This window comes from Mastacembelus armatus, chromosome 8, assembly GCF_900324485.2.
Source record: "Mastacembelus armatus chromosome 8, fMasArm1.2, whole genome shotgun sequence".
NCBI classification, from domain to species: Eukaryota; Metazoa; Chordata; class Actinopteri; order Synbranchiformes; family Mastacembelidae; genus Mastacembelus; species Mastacembelus armatus.
In genome coordinates this window covers 16,757,862-16,776,121 of record NC_046640.1, presented here as the reverse complement: position 1 = coordinate 16,776,121, position 18,260 = coordinate 16,757,862, and the positions used below count along the sequence as shown (strand labels likewise).

At 38.1% G+C, this 18,260-nt stretch overlaps 1 protein-coding gene across 5 annotated transcripts; it reads right to left on the bottom strand.

Annotated features, from left to right (window-relative positions):
• Window positions 1-666: 666 nt before the first annotated feature.
• tom1l2a (target of myb1 like 2 membrane trafficking protein a) lies at window positions 667-18,259 on the bottom strand. 5 transcript variants are annotated; one of them, XM_026325453.2, is made up of 17 exons: window positions 18,162-18,244; window positions 17,974-18,068; window positions 14,225-14,309; window positions 12,583-12,661; window positions 12,054-12,203; window positions 11,344-11,478; window positions 11,119-11,262; window positions 10,786-10,902; window positions 9,788-9,921; window positions 9,253-9,295; window positions 8,006-8,177; window positions 7,478-7,592; window positions 7,051-7,126; window positions 6,124-6,198; window positions 4,051-4,110; window positions 3,504-3,540; window positions 667-3,345 (listed from the first exon to the last, which is right to left on the bottom strand). In XM_026325453.2, the coding sequence occupies exons 3-17, from the start codon at window positions 14,260-14,262 to the stop codon at window positions 3,200-3,202; spliced, it is 1,521 nt and encodes a 506-aa protein (XP_026181238.1). In that variant the 5' UTR covers window positions 14,263-14,309; window positions 17,974-18,068; window positions 18,162-18,244; the 3' UTR covers window positions 667-3,199. The 5 variants fall into 5 exon arrangements, with proteins under 5 accessions (XP_026181238.1, XP_026181235.1, XP_026181237.1 ...); XM_026325450.2 differs by lacking the exon at window positions 17,974-18,068 and having other exon boundaries at window positions 18,162-18,259; XM_026325452.2 differs by lacking the exons at window positions 6,124-6,198; window positions 17,974-18,068 and having other exon boundaries at window positions 18,162-18,259.
• Window position 18,260: the final 1 nt, after the last annotated feature.

The window sequence follows — 18,260 nt, the reverse complement described above, 5'->3', positions numbered from 1 at the left end:
GAGGGATTCATGTGGATATAAAAAAAACAAAAAAAAAAAAACAAATTGTCATTTTTGGCCAATGAAAATCTATAAAAAGCTTAACCCATTTCCTCACTGCAACAACACCTGTGAAAGAAAGAATTATTCCCGCAAACACACTTAAATGACTAATTACATTGGTAACACACTTTTTTTCAGATAAGCCTCAGATAAAGTAAATCTATAACATAAGCCCACTGTTATATAACAAAGGAGAGCCCCCAAAAGGCACAGTGGGGAAATAGGTCAGTGACCTACAGTAGCACTGCAAAGTTGTTGTCAACCTGTCAGCAAGCTACGTGTTTTTGGTTATGAAGCATGTATAAAGATGCATGTCTTATTCATTTGCTGACTGGATTATGGAACTTTGCCAGCAATGCCCCACAGGCAGGGATGGAAGCAAAACATGATATCTATAAAAAAAATGTGTGTGAACAGGATGTGTTTACATTTTACATGTACTAAGCTGTTGGACAAGACTGAAGTGTACTTTAACAACTGCATGGGAGCCAGGCAAATGGCTCATGTGACAACGAATCCCCAGTTTCAAGAATGAGGCGAGGTCGCATCAGTACACAGATAAAGGAGAAGCAGGAGCTTGCCACATAATCCTTGATTGTAAAGTAACCATGAACAATTATGAGGTAGAGGTCAAACATTGCTAGTGTTTTATTGGGCAGTTATATACGTGCATTAGGTCAAAAAAACATCTGACCATTAGTAATGGCAGCAGACGACACAGCCAAACAGACAAGGGACACCCATCAACAGAAAACCAGCCTCTCTTCTGTGTCCCAAAATGTTGCAAAACCATCAAAATCCATCAGCATTAAGACATTCAGTAACCATTTCAATCCGGACTTAAGCTTCATGAAAGCAAGTAACACAATACGCTCAATGTTAGAGATCGAAAGATACGTAACACAATCACAGAAAAGAAAGGATTTCCCCTTACATTTTAGTAATCATCTTTGTTCAGACTGCATGATAAATTGTTTTAAAAATGACACGACTGATTGTAAATTTAATGCTATTTTCTTTGTTACCTGGCAACGATGTATATGTGGTATAACCCTATTTATTAAAAAAGTTAAAGCTCATTAATATTCCTCAACTAGAATACATTTGATATTTAATGATAATGGTTATGTGGACACAAACTGATTTTTTAATGTCATTGCATCTATGTAAAGAAGTATAGCAAATAATAAATACAATATTGCCCTCTATATTGACAATGGGTACTTCATCAAGTACTGCAAGTACTTGGCTTTTAAAATTTGGAAGGGGTTTCAAATGGATTGCCTCTAATTGACAAGGCTTTTGGTCTTAAATGGACTAAAGTAAAAAAATCTTTTAAGTGCAGAACAATGTTAAAATAAAGCAAAGTGCCAGCAAAAGCGCTGACATGAAGACAGGACTGCTTTTTGCCTCAAAGTGTGATTATAAGTACACTAAAGGCAAGCTCCAATTAGAGCTACTTTGCTGAAATCACATCAAACACAGAAATACTTGGCAGCAGCTCCGTCAAGAGCAGACCAGAATGAAAACACACCAAGAATGACAATGTCTGTGACTGCACAAACCAAACAAAGTACAATTGTGTTTGTTTGATGCACCCTTCAGCCCGAACCACAAAAAGATCAAAGATGAACAGTACAAATAAGTTTTTTGTTTCTTTCAAGAACTATAAAAATACAATCAGGGATCAAGTAATACTTAAATCTCTTTGCCTTCTGGAAATTAATTAACCAGTACATTTTTGACTAGATACAGAAACAAACAAAAATTTCTGTATTTTGAGGTATATAGATCCATATATAAATGAAGTTCTACCTATATCAATACATCCTTAACAACAGCGCATAAATGTAAGCTTAATTTTTTGTCTTTTTATCAACTTTGATGCCAGCACTATGTAAGGATGATCATTATATGCCATATTTTGTCTTGCATTTTTATATAACATATTTTTAAAAGCATTTGCAGTTCAACACTGTTTAACATTTCATCCACCCACTTCTGTGTGAACAAGCACTGCAGTTACACAGTTAGAAAAGTTATGTGCAGAAGCTAAAGACCATTTCCCATCCCTTAGAAAAATAGTAACCATTTGTAAACACAAATGACAAAATACAGATTTGTATTTGCTTCAAAGTGCACAGACATTAATTATAGCAGGGGAAGGAAAATGTTCATGATTCCCTTTTATGTTTACACACAGAAACATTATCATTGTTTGACAGGAAAAGTTAAGTGCTAGTTGGTCATTAAAGCATTAATAGTCTTTGGAATGGCTAAACATTTTGCATTTTTTCAAGATCAAATTTTTCTCTGAATTTTTTGTAGGTTGTCAGAAAAATGAAAAAGAAAAAAAAAAGATAGGGAATAGGCATGTTCCTTCCCCTTAGCCAATAAAATACATAGCGGAGAACCTTAACTAAGTGCTATTTAGATTTTTTTGATCTGTACTCCCTTTGGTTAAAGGAATGCTGACATATGCTTATCAAGATTAGCAATGATTTTGCTTTTATATTCACTGTTAGTAAAATTTGCCTGCTAAAATACTGTAAAGTCTTTTCCCTACGCTGCTTCAGGCAAACTGAGTAATAATAGGTGTCGCTACTCCACGCATATCTCAGTATTAAAAGCATGACTCTAACTGGACTACTTGTGGAAAAAATACAAATGAATCAACCATAACCACAACACTATTACATAATACAGAACAAATCAGTAAAACATGTGTACATTACTAATTTGTTGAATGTAGTAACACAACAGTATAACCCTACCTGTATGCGTTAATACTCACAGAGGGCATGGATCTGCAGCGAAACATCCATTAGGTTTGAAGTAACATATCACATTTTTAAACCATGTTAGATAGTTAGGTTGTCTTCCTTTGGTGGAGCTATAAAAATAAGATGCTGCATGTAGTCTATCCAATACTAACAGATGAATACATACATATAATAAAATGCAACACAGTATTTTGTAGTAAACATTTTGGGTCTCTGTATGTTAGAGCAATACTGTAGCATGAGAAGGACAAGAAGGTGGAGATCACTTACTACACCACTGCAAGTCAGCAATGTAATGAGAAGGTCTGTTGAGGGGGAATCATTCAGGGCAAGAACATTCAAATGACCTGCAGAGACATCAAGGCTTTCAAAGTCTACAAGGCAAAGAGGGCATCTTCTGTTCGTTCACCCTTCTTGTGGGAGCCACTAGGGGCACGGGCCGGGTGAGCAGGGTTAGCTCCTGGGGGAGATGGCAGTGTGTCTGCTGCCTTCGCTCGCTCTTCCAGGAACTTATCAAACTCTGCATGACACGAATTGATTTATCTTAAAGTCATGCACAGTTTAGGTTTATCCATGGTATATAAATGAATTAATAGAAGAGAGAGGATGAATAAAACCTTACACATGTTTTGAGCTAGTGGAACATATGCAATTGTATTAATAGTGATTAGTTTCTACCTTCACTAGTCACTCCTTCTTCGGCAGCATCTCCTTTCTGTTAAGAAAAAAAAAATAGTCATAAGAAAATATCTCTACACACCTCTGCAAAAACTGATTGAGCTGCCTTTATTTGAAAAGACAGGAAGATAATATACAGTCGAGAACACAAACAGATAAATCCATACAAAGTTGCTCATAAAGGATCTGTCAGCCGTGCATCCTTCACGTACTTCTTTACAAGTGAATACAACAAGGAACCTTCTCAAGCCCAACTCCACAACCTCCACATGCATGTTAGGGAAGATCCTATCACCTGTTTTCAGTAATTGCTCACTAGTATATATAAGTCAGACCACAGAGTAAACTGTTTATGTCAGTCATTTGATGGAAATAAATTAGATTAGAGTGAATGAAAGGACATGAAGTTCAAGGAAACTATAGGTTGAATCGAGTTATATGAGATGGATGGATGAAATGTATTATCTATGAAAACAAAAGAAAACCAAGAGTAGAAGATAAAGATAGAGAAGAAAAGAAGATATAAATCAAGGTAAAGAAGTCTCACCACGTCTGCACAGAGCCATTCCTCTATGTCATCCATGACAGAGGACTGCGATACGGGGATCTATGGAGCAAAGCCATGGACAAACCAAGGGGCAGCACCAAAGCCACACAAAAAAAAAACCAAACCCCAAAAACAAAAACAAAAATTGTAACATACACACACACACACACACACACACAAAAATAACAAGAATAGGATCACCAAATGTTCAGAAGAGAAGATGATAAAAATGAAATCAAAATGAAAATAAAACTTAAAATTAAAACCCCTCTGGACGCTGTGTTCTTACTGTTTTAAGAAGCGCAACAAACAGTTACTCAACTGCTTTGTATGAGAACAGGAGTTCCCATGTTGTATATTGTTCTCATTAGTCTGTAGTGCTGACATAGCTTAACAGCTGCCGACTAATGTCACACAGCAGTGTTAATTATTCCACATCATTAGTTAATTAGCCAATCGCTTGAACGTGACTAAGAGATTGATTGGATGGGAAAAGCTGAAAACACAGGGGCCGTCAAGAGGTAGGGCAATCCCAAGGCATGCATGCATGCATACACGCGCACGCGCGCGCACACACACAGGACACGCGGCACATGAGCGACACTGCAAGGTGTGCAGCGACAGTGATTTGGGAAGCCATCTCAGAGTGGATGATGTGCGTTTGTGTTTATGACAACCAAACAAGGGTAAATCAGGACTACTAGGATGGTGCACTGACAAAGGAGGTTTATATTGTGGCTCAAGAACCTGTAAGTTCATCCATGAAGATAAAAAAGTATGGGAACTGCACTAATGCTTTTTGTTAACAAAAGCAGAAAGGAAGCACGGAGTATATGAGAATACAATAAATAAATGTCTAGTCCTATGCGTCTTTTCATGTGGTGAAACACTGTGCACATTTGAAGCTGAACTGATATTAAAGGTAAACAGAGAACACAATAAAACTTTTCCTGAGGCATTGTTAAATACTGCAAAACACTGGTGGGGGTTCCTTTGTGATAATAGTTGACCAAGTGAAGGTATAAATCAAAAGATAGGCCAAGACAGTGTGTAGTGAAACATGCAGACGTATGAAAAAAAGGAAGGAAATTTTGAAGTGCACACCAGGTCTGTCTCTATGCTTTTCAAAGTGCAATCCCTTATATTCAAACATTCAGACATAACAGCAACATATTTGTTACAATTGTTGTTGCAACTAGTTAATTTGTTAGTTGTTTGCTCTACATGTGTTTAGTGTGAGACATTAGGTTGTCATTAATACCTTCTAGTTTATTATCTAAGGTCCAAACACTGTTAAAGTACAGCTGACAAATACTCACCACTACACAGCAAACCAGACTCTATTCACATAGTTTTATAATGCCTCCATCATACGTTGTCAGTACTCATTCTGCTCATCAATGATTTGACTTTGCTGTGTAGCAGGGGTATTTGTACTCCTCCGCTGTTAAAGAGATGTATGTAGCTGATGGATGCCCATGGGGGCCACTAATAGTAGGAAAGTGTCCATGTCAATAAAACACTGTAGAGGTGAGCAATATTAAGAAAAGGTTTCTCAAATTATATATCAAAATATATATTGTAACATACATGTGTTTAGTCAGATGGAAATTCAACTTTAAACAGAAAAACTGAATAAGACAGTTTGTTTTCGTTTTAAATCAATGAAATAGGTCTATCTCACACACACTTCACTGTACAAACATCCACTGAATTGCCATTGAACTATTCTGTTTTGTAATTTTGAATATGTAATGGCTTAATCCAACCAATGAAAATAGACATTAACCTCAGCAGAAACAGCACAGTGCAATCAGTGCCACTTGACACCTTTCGAAAATCTCATTGTATCATTATATTGCCCAACACTAGACATCTTCTTGACATGGAGGTGTTCTTAAGAGGAAAGACTTCAGTGGTACTGGGCTTATTTAAGACTTGCAGAACAGAGCAGAGGCTGACAATGAAGTGCAGCTTATGAGTATTATGGATGATACCAGAGGAGGTTGAGAGCAGGGGTGATGGTGGTCATGAGGGAGGGGTAGGAGGACACACTGAGGATGGAGTCCTCACCATTCCTTGGGTAATAAGCCAGCTGTCTATGGGCAGCTCCTGATCTGCTGGGTTATCATCCCCTTTTACCCTCAGCTGAATCAACAACAGAACAAGACCTTACACAAGAGAAGAAAGGTAGCAGGCCCCACCACAGCATAGCATACAGTGCAGAAAGAGAGAGACAGAGGAGAAGTCAAATATGCAAGTGACGGTTTTCATTTAAAGGGAAAAATGAAGAGTAGAAAGAAAATGGCAAAAGGTTCATTCCAAAAAGATGAAAATGAGGAAAATCAAAAGGGCCAAAACTCCCTAAAGTAAAAGTTCTCCTAAGGGCACATGAGTTGACAAAAAAAAAAAAAGCATGGTACTGCCAATCACCACCATGCGTGTGACTGTGGGTTTGCATGTGTTTGTGTGTGGTAATTCAATGTTCAGAACTATCTGTGTACCTACTGATAACCATGCGAATGTGTGCTTAGACAGGTGGAATGACTAATACCATCTTGACAGTGGAATGTGACTTTGGTTATCTGTGCAAACTGACTGTGCACATGTACAGCAATTGGATTAACCAAGAACAGATATACTAATTAAAAAAAAAGAAACCTAATTTTATATTTTTCAATGACTGATTAAGACTAAGACTGACTATTTGTCAGGACAAATGAAAAAAATGGAAAAGGTTTGGAGTAGACAGATATTTATTTTAGTATTCAGAGCTAGAAACAGTTGATATAGAAATCTTCACCCATTTGTTTGGTCAAGGTTCGAGTATTACCGCACACAGGGCAAATATCACTGTAGAACATACAGTACTACAGACCCCACGTGCAGGGAGGAACTAAAGGGGTTGAGGACATATTCATAAAGGACGACTTGTCAGCTATTTAAATAACACAGCAGCCGCACTCCATACACTTAAACTACATGCTTTAGTCTACTCACCCCTCCTGTGTTCTGTTGTCTCACATCCAAAGCTGAGGCCAGGCTGCTCAGAGCCTGTGGGTCCTCATACTTTACACTGTGAATCAATGCATAAACAACACTGTGAAGCTATGGCACTGAAGCAGCAGCAAAAATGACAAATGAAGGAGCAACCAAGTCCTTTTAACACAAAAACAAAACAGTAACAATAGCTTTTATTTCTGACGAAGTCGGATTACATTGCATCAAAAAGTAAATATAATTTTTTTTTTTTTAAATCAGAAAAAACGTGTATGCCAACAAGCAGTGTAGAAGTACCCAAGGGTGGATTTTACTTAAAATATTAACAGAGGTTTTGAATAGCAATTTAATTAAAATAAATGACACCCTGAATAATAAAATGAAATGATCTGGGTTGCCCCAGAAGTGAAATGAAATCTTGACCTACTTTTTGCGCTGTTCAGCCAGAGAGCTGCTCCTGGTCTGGGCAAACATGTCAAAGTCATCCTGGTTGTGGCCTGATAGGGAGGACAGTGTACCACTCACACTGTCTGAACCTACATCTAGAGCAAGATGGTGACAGGGGAGAGCATAAAAAGTGGAAAGGGAAGGAAAAAAGGACAGATGGAGGGTTATAAAGAAAGATGTTACCTGCCAATTTAAGCTAATACTATGGCATAAAATTATAATACATCTGCTACAACTTTAACCAGAATGCTACAGCATGCAGAGACTTCCTAGAAAATAATCAGGAGTTAGCAGTAGTATCCATGTTGCTGGGTTTATTTCCTATTAGCAGCCAGATTATGAGCCTTTTACACTCTGCTCCTGTTGCTCTATTGCTAGCGTCAGAGTGAGTGTACAGGTGTGATAGTTGGAAGTTAAATAGCAAGATAGTTACTAGACATCTTGTATAATTTCTGTACAATAATTTTCCTCACACTGAAACACAAACATAATATTATTCTGTTCATACCAAGGCCAGCTAGTGCGGTGGACAGTGAAGCTGTAGTGGGGTTATGGGCTGAGGAGGCAGTGGCCCCAGCAGTGGAGTGGAGTGGAGGGCTAGATGTGATCCTGGGTGTGACCACAGCAGGGGAGCCTGGGCCAAGGTCTATCAGGTTGTCCTCTGAGCTCTCATTCAACATCTGTAAAGGAACAAAGAGAGGGAAAGGCTAAGAAAATAATATGAGGTACTACTGATGTACTTCTAAAAGCAATGAATCTAACAGCCTTCAGCCAGGAAACAGAGATAAAGAAAGCTTGCAAAGGAAATAATTTTCAAGAGTATCTGCCCTTTATATACAGGCAAAATACTTTCTAGCAACTGAGATTCTACAGGATTGAGTATTCACAGATTTTGAGACAACACTGAGTTCTGATTGGAGGCTATGTATAGGAACAATACTAGGGGTTGTATAAACAGTTGCACAAGACTTAAGATGTGTGAGACAGAAGGCAAGAAAGTGGGATGACATGGACATATAGGATCCAGTTTCACACAGTGATAATAATGTTGACACGTCATATGGGCCTAAGCATTAGCTCCATATAGCAGACATGTTAACTTTCATCACTTTTATCAACCCAGTACACTGGCTTGGACAGAAATTGGTATTGGTGTCATACTTGCCTCCGTCAGCTAGCCACAACACAAACAGACAGAGCACACAGAAAGATCAACCAAATGCAAACACAAACAGCTATGTGGGATGTAGTGAGAGATGCTCTATTTCCCTGGCAAATCACAGATACTGGCAAACGTACACTTGACTGCTTTGCTTGTCCATTTTTACAAAGCTAAAAATGCAACCCTATTAGATTGCATATTAATATACAAGACAAAAATAAATAAATAACTCCTTTTTATTGCAAATACCTTTGTTCTATACCATTTGTATTATCCAAGTCCAATGTTACACATATGCAACATATTTATATTTCTGTATCTTAAAGCTGCTGGTTTCTGTAAGAGCTACCAATGACAATAAAGTCCTATCTAATGCTGAACTGGAATATGTATACCATTATGAACAACTAATAATATATCTGTGCTGTTTCTCATAGCATCCCTAATGTCTGAAAAAGTGCCATAGGCAATGCAGATGTGTTAAAATGTAAAAAAGAAACAATTTTTTTTTTAAAACAAGCTAAAAGCAAAGAGAAAAGAAGCCATCCAAAGGGACCATTTTGGTCGTTTGATTGTCTGGTGACGGTACTCACCCCATTGTTCTGTGCAGCTCTACCCAACCTGTACCTCTCATACCTGTGAGCAACACAAAAACCTTTGAATTTCGTCCCACCAGTTTTTGAGGTTCAAACACTAACACATCTTTCATCTTCAGGAACTTCATGAAGGAGACATTTTAGCAGTTTGAAGCCACAGAATGTTTTTAAAAGAATGCGCTTCAAAGGAGATCCCTAACATTGTGATGCTGGAACTTGCTAAAAATGTAATCTACAGTACATGTTAAAGCTGTACCAACCAAGTTTTCTAATATGCTTAGGTAAAATCACATCTACAGCCTTAGCTTTAATATCATGGCTTGAGATACAATTTCAAAGGAATTTTAGGATTGTGAAAGTTTTGATGAGCTAAAAACCTAACTTATTATATAATACTATATATATATATATATATATATATATATATTATTATTATATATACAATAACTTATTCAATTTTCATGACAATCATACCACCTTGACAGGCTTGTGCTAAACAAATGTCTTGTGATCGATGGTTCATTGATTTTACCTCTCATATCTGAGGAAAATGTTGTTGAGGTCATCATTGACATGTAGCAACTCCTCAGTTACTTCTTCATTAGAAACACGTGAAATCAGCTCAACCACTCTCTGCTGCATAGCCCTGCATGTCCTGTTCAGCTCCTAAACAGAAAAGTACAGTAAAAATAGATCAATAGATTAAATGAACAGACAGAAACTGGAAACAAAGAGAAATTTAAAAAAGAGTAAGCTATAGAGAGATGAACAGACAGGCAAACAAGTGCACTAAAAACAAATAATGCTGACATTTATAGTGATGTTTTGCTCATTTTAGACAGACTGGATGGAGTGCATAGTCACAATTTGGGAAGGTTAACAATGCAATATATGAATAACATGGAAAACAACATCAGAAAATGCAGTATATAAGCATCGCAACTAAACTGGTTCCTTAGCACAAAGCCTTTATTAAACCACATAGTACCTCTTTGAGGTTTGTAACCTGTTTTCCAAAGAACTGGCCAGATGCTTGAGTCAAATACCTGAATGTATTTGGCTTTAGGAGATTAGAGTGTGCATGAATTTCTATATGACTGACTAATTACAAACTGGCTATTTTATAATCTGTGAGCAAGTTAAGCATTTCTTCTGAAAACTAAACACACCACTCCCCCTGGTGGTTGCAAAGAGTTACAGCACTTCAACAACCAATATGTGGAATTAACATACTGTGGTGTTTAAATTACTGATGCAGCCGAATCTACTTAGACTATGACTTTACTATTGTGTGCCAAAATTAAACTTAAAGTTATGTCATAAAAATTGGACTTAAGAAAAGATTGTCCTGTAATTGTGCTATGAACCATACAAACATGGACCCAAATTATGAGTAGAGTATGATAAGGCCGCACCATGGTTTCATATTCTGATTGAACCTCAGCAACCTATACCCACAGTCAAATTCTAATTATAAATACAGACAGTTTCTGCTGCTGTTTACTCTGATCAAAAGTGTATTCATCTAACCTGCAGCAGTTCAAGGTCAGAGGCATCTTCCTGGCCAGGGACCATCTCCGTCAGCATCTCTGACATGACTTTGATGTTTCCTCTCACTATGTCTAGCTCACTACGCAGCCGGGCGATCTGAAAGCAGCATGGTCCAAGGTCATTTAAAAACATGCAGGTGTTATTCAATCCCAGCAGTGAAGCAGATTTTGTTGAAGGCAGTAGAAAACAACATTCAAAATATTGTAATACACTTTAAATTGTGAACTTAAATACTAAAATAAGAAAAAAAAAATGACTTCAGCAGCAGCAAGTTGATATCACTGGTCAAAGTTTGCAGTTGATGCGGTTCACCTGTTCAGGGGTTGCTGTGATGGGGCTGGATACATGGGACATCTGTGTGGCAGAGGCAGGGTTTGGAGCAGGGTTAGGAGTCCCTGTAGCAGGTGAGGCAGGGGCAAGGTACTTTAACATGGCTGGGTCCACCTCTGGTGTACCCTGGAAGAAAAAAATAACCTTTTAGAATATTTCTGTGTGAATACACATATGTGTTTTTACAGTATGGGTATTTTTCCTCACCCTCTGTGGTGTGTGAATGGGAGACAATGCATCCAAATCGGCCATTGGGAACTCAATGCCCTTCCGCTTCAGTTCCTCATAAATGTGGACCACTCCAGTTAGATCAGGACTACTCCTGAAGGCATCTGCCCAGGCCTGGCACAAACACAAATTATAATAGACAACAAACTCTAGCCATCCCTTTTCCTTAAAAAAGGTAAGGTAATGGTTAAATAGACCAAGTAAAGGAGAGAAAGACAGTAGTCAAACGAGGAGTGTGCCTGGGGTATCCTTTAACAAATTTCTATAAATATTTAGAGGGTGGTGTGAAAAGAGGCAGAGGACAACACTTGTCAGTGAAAGTGACCCCAGATAACTAGATATCATTAGATCTTACTGTCTATGGTATAACCCTTGGGAAGTAGGACATACGGTGCTCCACCTGGCTTCCCAGATACCACCACTAACCTACATGATGCCATTTACAGAGCTGATCATATGTTACTGTCACACTGTAATGTAACTACTGTTCAGCATCATTATTTTATGATGTAAACATGTTTTGTAATTTTGACATTAGACATGCTCACAACAGTTTTTGAGGCTTATTTGTGAAACTTGTTAAACCTGCTGAACTAAAAACCTTATATCAGAAAGTATTAAAACAAATTACAACGAAAAGCATAGAAGAATATAACAACAAACAGCACTAACAGATAAAGAACGGATACCTGTATGAGAGACAGCACTTTGTCTTGTACAATGGTTGGAGGATTGGCTTTGGGGGAGATGATTTTGACTAACACACCATCAATGAAATCTCTGTTGGCCACATGCACATGAAACCTGTGACCACAGTTCTTCACACATGTCTCCAATACCTGCAGAGAATGGGAGGATTAAACTGGCAGAAACCTACCAATTCAAAAAACTGCAAAAGAGCCGAGTGAGAGGTAGCAGATAAAAGGAAGACTTTTCACTCTGGTGAAAAGGATTTTGAACTAGCAGAGCTATCAAAGATGCAGGTAGATGTTCAAAAGACCTGGCTGCTGTAAACAAAATCAAACATGAGCAAAGTCAGACAGATAAAAACAGCCCTGACAATAAAATGACCAAAAACACCAGACTGGGAGAGGTTAAGTGTTAACCAGCCTGAAACTTTTAAAACCGTCTTTTACCTAGTACCTACAGATATGTCAGGTGAATTTAATGCTAAATTTCCACTTTTAAAAAATCCAGTTAAAAGGCTGAAAAACTCACTGTTAGCGCCAGCATCACTTCTCTATAATTCTTGTTTCCACTGAGTCTCTTCTTCAGTGCCCGCATAGCATCTTTTGGCCTAGCAGGAAACAGCAGAGAACATCCAGCTGCATAAATCACTCCAGCTGAAAGTAGGCATAATGTTGTTGACTGTCGTGGAATAAATGATTTTCCATGCCCCAGTAACAGATGCCACTTGGTCTGTCAGCATAACTCTTGAACTAAGAGATGTACCATCACACCATCCGTTTCTCTCTTTTCTTTCCACATGACTATGTGTTTCCCCCAAGACAAGGCCAAAGCTGTTCATGCATGAAGTTCAGGTTGGCTTTTTGCCTCAAACTACCAGTTTCTTCACTGCAGATGGGAAGTAATAATCTTTTATGAACTCTTTCATGAGCTATGGTACATTTACTGAGCGAGAGTGCTGAAATAGAGAGAAATGAATGGAGACTGAGAATAAAGTCTGATATATAGCCTCCCCTGGAGAATACTCCATATGTGTGTTCAGTGTCCCCACTGTCCTTTCTGATTCTTTTTTTTTTTTTGGATGGTGCATCTATTTTATTACATCTTATTTTACTACTTAGTGTGTGGTGCCACATTTATAATATTAGATAATTGAAAGCACTGTGTTAGCATGTATTAAATGAACATGTATTTACAAAAAAACTATTTTCAGATACAGAAATCCCCTGAATGACAAAACAGGAGTTTTACCAGACACTGTCTAACTCAGAGACAAGGAGTTCTGTGTTCTGTGAATTATCTCTCACTCTTGTTCTGTGTGGCTCTATGTGTGTCTTTTTCTGTGACAGACAGAGTCACAGAGTCTGTGTGGGAATGAAAAATGTGAAAAATGAGAAAAAGAAAAAAAAAATGTAAAAAGACAGATTGGAGAGAGCTACTTTAAATATTATTCCCCAAAACAAACCCCTTACCTTGAAGGTGATAACCCCTAAATTTCTGAATTTCTCTTTAATTAGCCTATAGAAATGGTAAGTAATATAAGTATGACTTACCTAAGTTTAACTAAAACAATACGATAACCACAAATGAAACTAATTGGCATTGTGAAAGAAAGTCACCATCAATTAATGAAAAATATCTATATATTTTATTATACATGACAATTTTAAATTTCAATAAGGTATTGGAACGCAAAACCAGATCTTGAACTGTTAGAATCTGATAAAAATGGAAGTTTAAACATCTCCATCAACATTTATATGTTTAAATAATTTTAAGCTATGGTATATTGACAGAAGCCATGAAAAATGCAAATCAGCATATTTTGATTTGTACATTCTGTCTTATAAACCACAAAAGGCTGGGCATTTTTCAGTGTGGGAGGCTGATATAAGAATTTGATTCATTTGTTCAGTCAGTGACACTTATAGAAAACAAAAGACTTTCTGTAGAGTGGTGGCTATTGGTGAAGGACAGTAGTCACTGTATTATACTGCTTGAGTCAACCGGTCAGCCACTGTATGACAAAGCATTGTAGGTTTCATTAAGCTGTTGCAACAAAGAACACAGGGACCAGACATCTTTTTACCCCAAAAACTGTTGACTTGAAGTGCTTAATATACATATATTATGACCCAAAAATTATTCATTAGCAGAAGGTGCAACAACTCACCCCTCATCTGTCTCATTTATGATGTCACAGATTTCCATGTTAAGGGCCCAGTCCTCATTCTGTAGCCCTCCATCTGTCGCCCTCTCTGGACAAAGACACAAAGAGTTCAACCAGGCCATTAATTACATCTTATTTAATTGTAGGATGCACTGTGGTGTTTCTAAACAACAATAACATGTGACAGGCTCCAGTATTGATGTTGTAAGGAAGCTCACATTTAGTTAAAATCAGACAATACCACTAGGGTAGAGAAGCTTGTCAGTGCCTACAGCTATTTTAGTTTTAGCAGTAATCATATCTGAGTATTAGTGGTTCATAAATCCTGGTTACCAAATGGACCAAATTAACACCATGGTTGAGAGTGAAATAAATTCAAATTCCAACCCATCTGTCTACCTCACCAGTGAACATGGTGCTGTACCTTAGGCAAGCTCATTTGTTGCTTGTGCTGGAGTTGATGCACTCTAATTAAAGCAACTCATTTTTTATATAACAAAGAAAAACTGCTGTGCAAGCAAGTCTGCATGTGGTGACAGATGCTCTCTGTCTCTTAAATGTTCCTGTTTATTCAGCCTAAGGTTCTGTGGATATCACCGATATGAAAATTGCATATGCCTTAAGAAAACCTAAGTAAAACATGAACATGCTTTGTTACTTGATAGGTATACTTTTTGAGGTGTGATTAACCTATTCAAGCAAGATCCATTAAAATGCCTAACTGGAAACGAATGTCAGTTTGAGATTAAGTTTTGTAAGGGGGTCAACAAAACATATCACACTACTACAATTTTTCATTCCGCTGAGCTTTCATAGCACACATGCTATAAACCAGTGTCTACCACCTATTGCTCTGATGCCTCCAATGTGAGGAAATGAATGGTAAAAATCAAACATTTAGCTGAAAAGTGAAAAGCTAACATCTCAAGTGAAAGTAAAGCTGCCTGCGGGTGTGATGTCTCTGTGTACTAAATCATAACTGGTGTTAACAGCTTAAAAAACAGGAACCACAGAGATCTGCTCTCTCTTTTACACTCCAACCTACTATTTAATAGCATTTTGGTTACAAGGAAATAATGTGATCCAGACGAGAAGGTACTGTAATGAACTGCCACAGCAATCATCACTATGTTCCTCGCTCTGCCTCCTCCTTCATCCCCCAAATCCATGCATTATATGTTCTTGAATGATGTTGTTTGAGATCACAGTCATTTGGGGTGAAATAATTCACAAAAACATAGAAGAAAGGTTTTCTAGAGAAGCAAACTGTGACTGCCTTCCTGTAACTGCCACTCAGTACTCTCATTAGACAATTCCTGAGTTTGGACAGAAGGAGCTGTTCTCTCAAGCCCAGAGGCCCAGATCAGCCTGTCATGCCAAAGCCAAGAGCCTCTCACTGTGCCATGTTGCCTGCCTTTTGGGAAGCTCAACATTGGACAAGCCTGAAAGTCATGACTTATTCATGTGCTACCTCCCCTCTCTAATCAACCTGTCACTGACTATGCAACTGCCAAGAGACAGGCATCTTTTGGGGCAAATTTTGAGTTCCATCTCTAAATACAGTTATCTACAAAAAGAAAGACACATAAAGTGACTTTCAGCATAAGCAGCACACGTGAGTATGCTAGTGTTAAGCTGTGCAGCATATAGAAAATGAGTTTGGAAGAATTAACCAACTACTATCACTGGGATATCCCATGTAATCTCCTCAAGAGGATTGTCAGGTCAAGGCCGGGCAGAGTGTGGATGGCAGAGGAGGAACGAGGGATCTCACCATGTAAAAAGAGCTAGAACACAGAACAATCAGCCTTGCTAACAAACTTAAATGTCTGTTTAGTGCATTCATTTGTGGTGTTGTGTCAATCCCCCAGACACTATACCACTGAAGCCAGTTGATCACATGCCTTTAACAGTGGCAAGCTGTGCCATGCACTGCCAACAAAGCCACACATTTCTGTCCCTCTCTGCACTAAAAGCAGTGGTCTCACCTCTCAATGTTGTCTTTCTCCCACTTGACCTTATCTTGTCTTTACTGTATTTGCTTCTCTACGTACCTCAGCAACAGTAGTAGTTTGAAACCAGCTGCTAACCAAAAGCTGGTTATCTAAATCTGGAATATGGCTGTAAATTCTAGTTATATACAAGGCTCTTCAATATAGAAACAACTATCTTTCAGAGGAACTTTGCCCTGGTGAAATAGTAGAAGAAATTCTTACATTTTTATTTGATTATTTATATGATGTTCTACAACATACAATGTATTTAACATTTAATTTAATGTTGTATGAACAGATGACATGCCAAACTGACCAACCTATGTCATTGCAAAGAGGGAAGAGGAGAGGGGAGGTGTTTGATGTGTTTCCCATTCATTTATCAACAGGGCATTTAAATTATTTCATTTCAATCAGTTAAAAGCATGAAGACCAGAAAAACACATAAAAGATGTGCATATCTTGAATGTACCTACATGTAAAATGACAACAAAATGACACACATATGGCTTACACTCCTCGGGTACTTAGGAATAATAATGACAGTGTGTACCTCAACCTGTCTTCTCTGCCTGTTTCTCTCACATTTTAACAGGTAAGTTGATATTTTGCCATCCTTCCATGTTGTAGAGTATCACTGAAAGGTGGCTGCACAGCTCTGCACAGTAGAGCAACTCCATCAAAGCAGTTATGCTGAAAATAGTCACCTCTGTCAAAGGGGGAAATCTAAGAAGTGCTTCATCAAACCCTCTACATGACAGAGAAGAACCTCTGCAGAATAAAATGTTAGACAATGCTCACAGTTGTAACTATTGTCTGAAAAAGATCTGCACGCACAGACATGATTTTGAAAACTGCAACTTACTGCACACTCACAGATGTGACTGTCAGAGGAAAATATGTTATGACTAAACACTTATGTGTCAGCTGTTGTTTAGCTCAGTCAAGGCAAACATAAATCAACACAGAGAAATTTTTTGGTCCACTTCGATTTTGCAGGGGTACAACTAAACATTAAAAGATGGAAAGAAGAATAAAATCTTTAGGATGTAGTGCACATCTTTATAAACACTTACATTAGAAATCTAATCAAAATTGTTTAAAAAGAGAGACAAGGCTATTAGAGTCAAGGTAGAGAATTATCTAACAGAACCAAAAATGGTAGTCTCTCTGTAAACAGGACCAGAACAGTAAACATGTTTTAAAACGCTGAAGTGGGGTGGGTGATATTCGGGCCATTGAGAGTGAATACGTTCTTATCACTGACCCCTACAACATTTTATTAAACTGTTATGGAAACAAAGCAAAAGAAAAGTACATTATTTGCATCATCTGTGTAATTATCATCAAGGTACAGAAAGACTTTGGTGGCAACTGGCCTGGGTCAGAGGTTGTTTAATTCAGCAGTTTTGCAAACAGGCGAGATGCAAAGATAGATGTAACCACACCAGAAGGATGTGGTCGGGACCACGAATCTTTTGTGGAAGCAGAAAAAGCAACACAGCAGAGATCACTGTGGTTTAAAATAGTAGGCTGTAGTACTTGCAAGCAGCAAGTTACCGTCAACTTTTGTTCACCAACTGAGAAAATCCCGAACTTCGACTTGGCTAAGGCTAAAGCTATGTCACTACACTGCACTCACTCCCTCTCGTTTCACGCCCTTGACAGCTGCACTACATTGTCTACACAAAAGCAGAAGGGCTTGGAGTAATGACTTGTAATGTCAGCGGACCAAATTAAGAGTGTCAGCTCACTAACATTAGCTAAAAGCTCATTCCAACTAGATGACGTTGGCAGCGATGATACTTGCTAGCTTGCTAGTTCCACAGGCACGACCTCAGGTACCAGAAACCCTAGTAGAAAACACAAAATGTTTGTCCACGCTCAAATTCTGTATGGTGGAGAAAGTATTACACCTCTGTTGAATAATTTAAAGGCTAACGTACCTATACATTGACCCACGGGAGTGCTGTACGGATTGCCAAGTAAGAACTCCATTTTATCAACAAACAATTCGCTCGAGAATGACAGAGGCTGAGGCCCAG

Bases quoted from the DNA above. Each gene is read 5' to 3' on its own strand.
- tom1l2a (XM_026325450.2), bottom strand. From the start codon at position 18,213: ATGGAGTTCTTACTTGGCAATCCGTACAGCACTCCCGTGGGTCAATGT. The intron at 11,479-12,053 runs GTATCCGTTCTT...TGTTTGTGCCAG, and splicing joins AAGTGCTGTCTCTCATACAG to GCCTGGGCAGATGCCTTCAG. The intron at 11,263-11,343 runs GTGAGGAAAAAT...TTTTTCTTCCAG, and splicing joins CCATTCACACACCACAGAGG to GGTACACCAGAGGTGGACCC.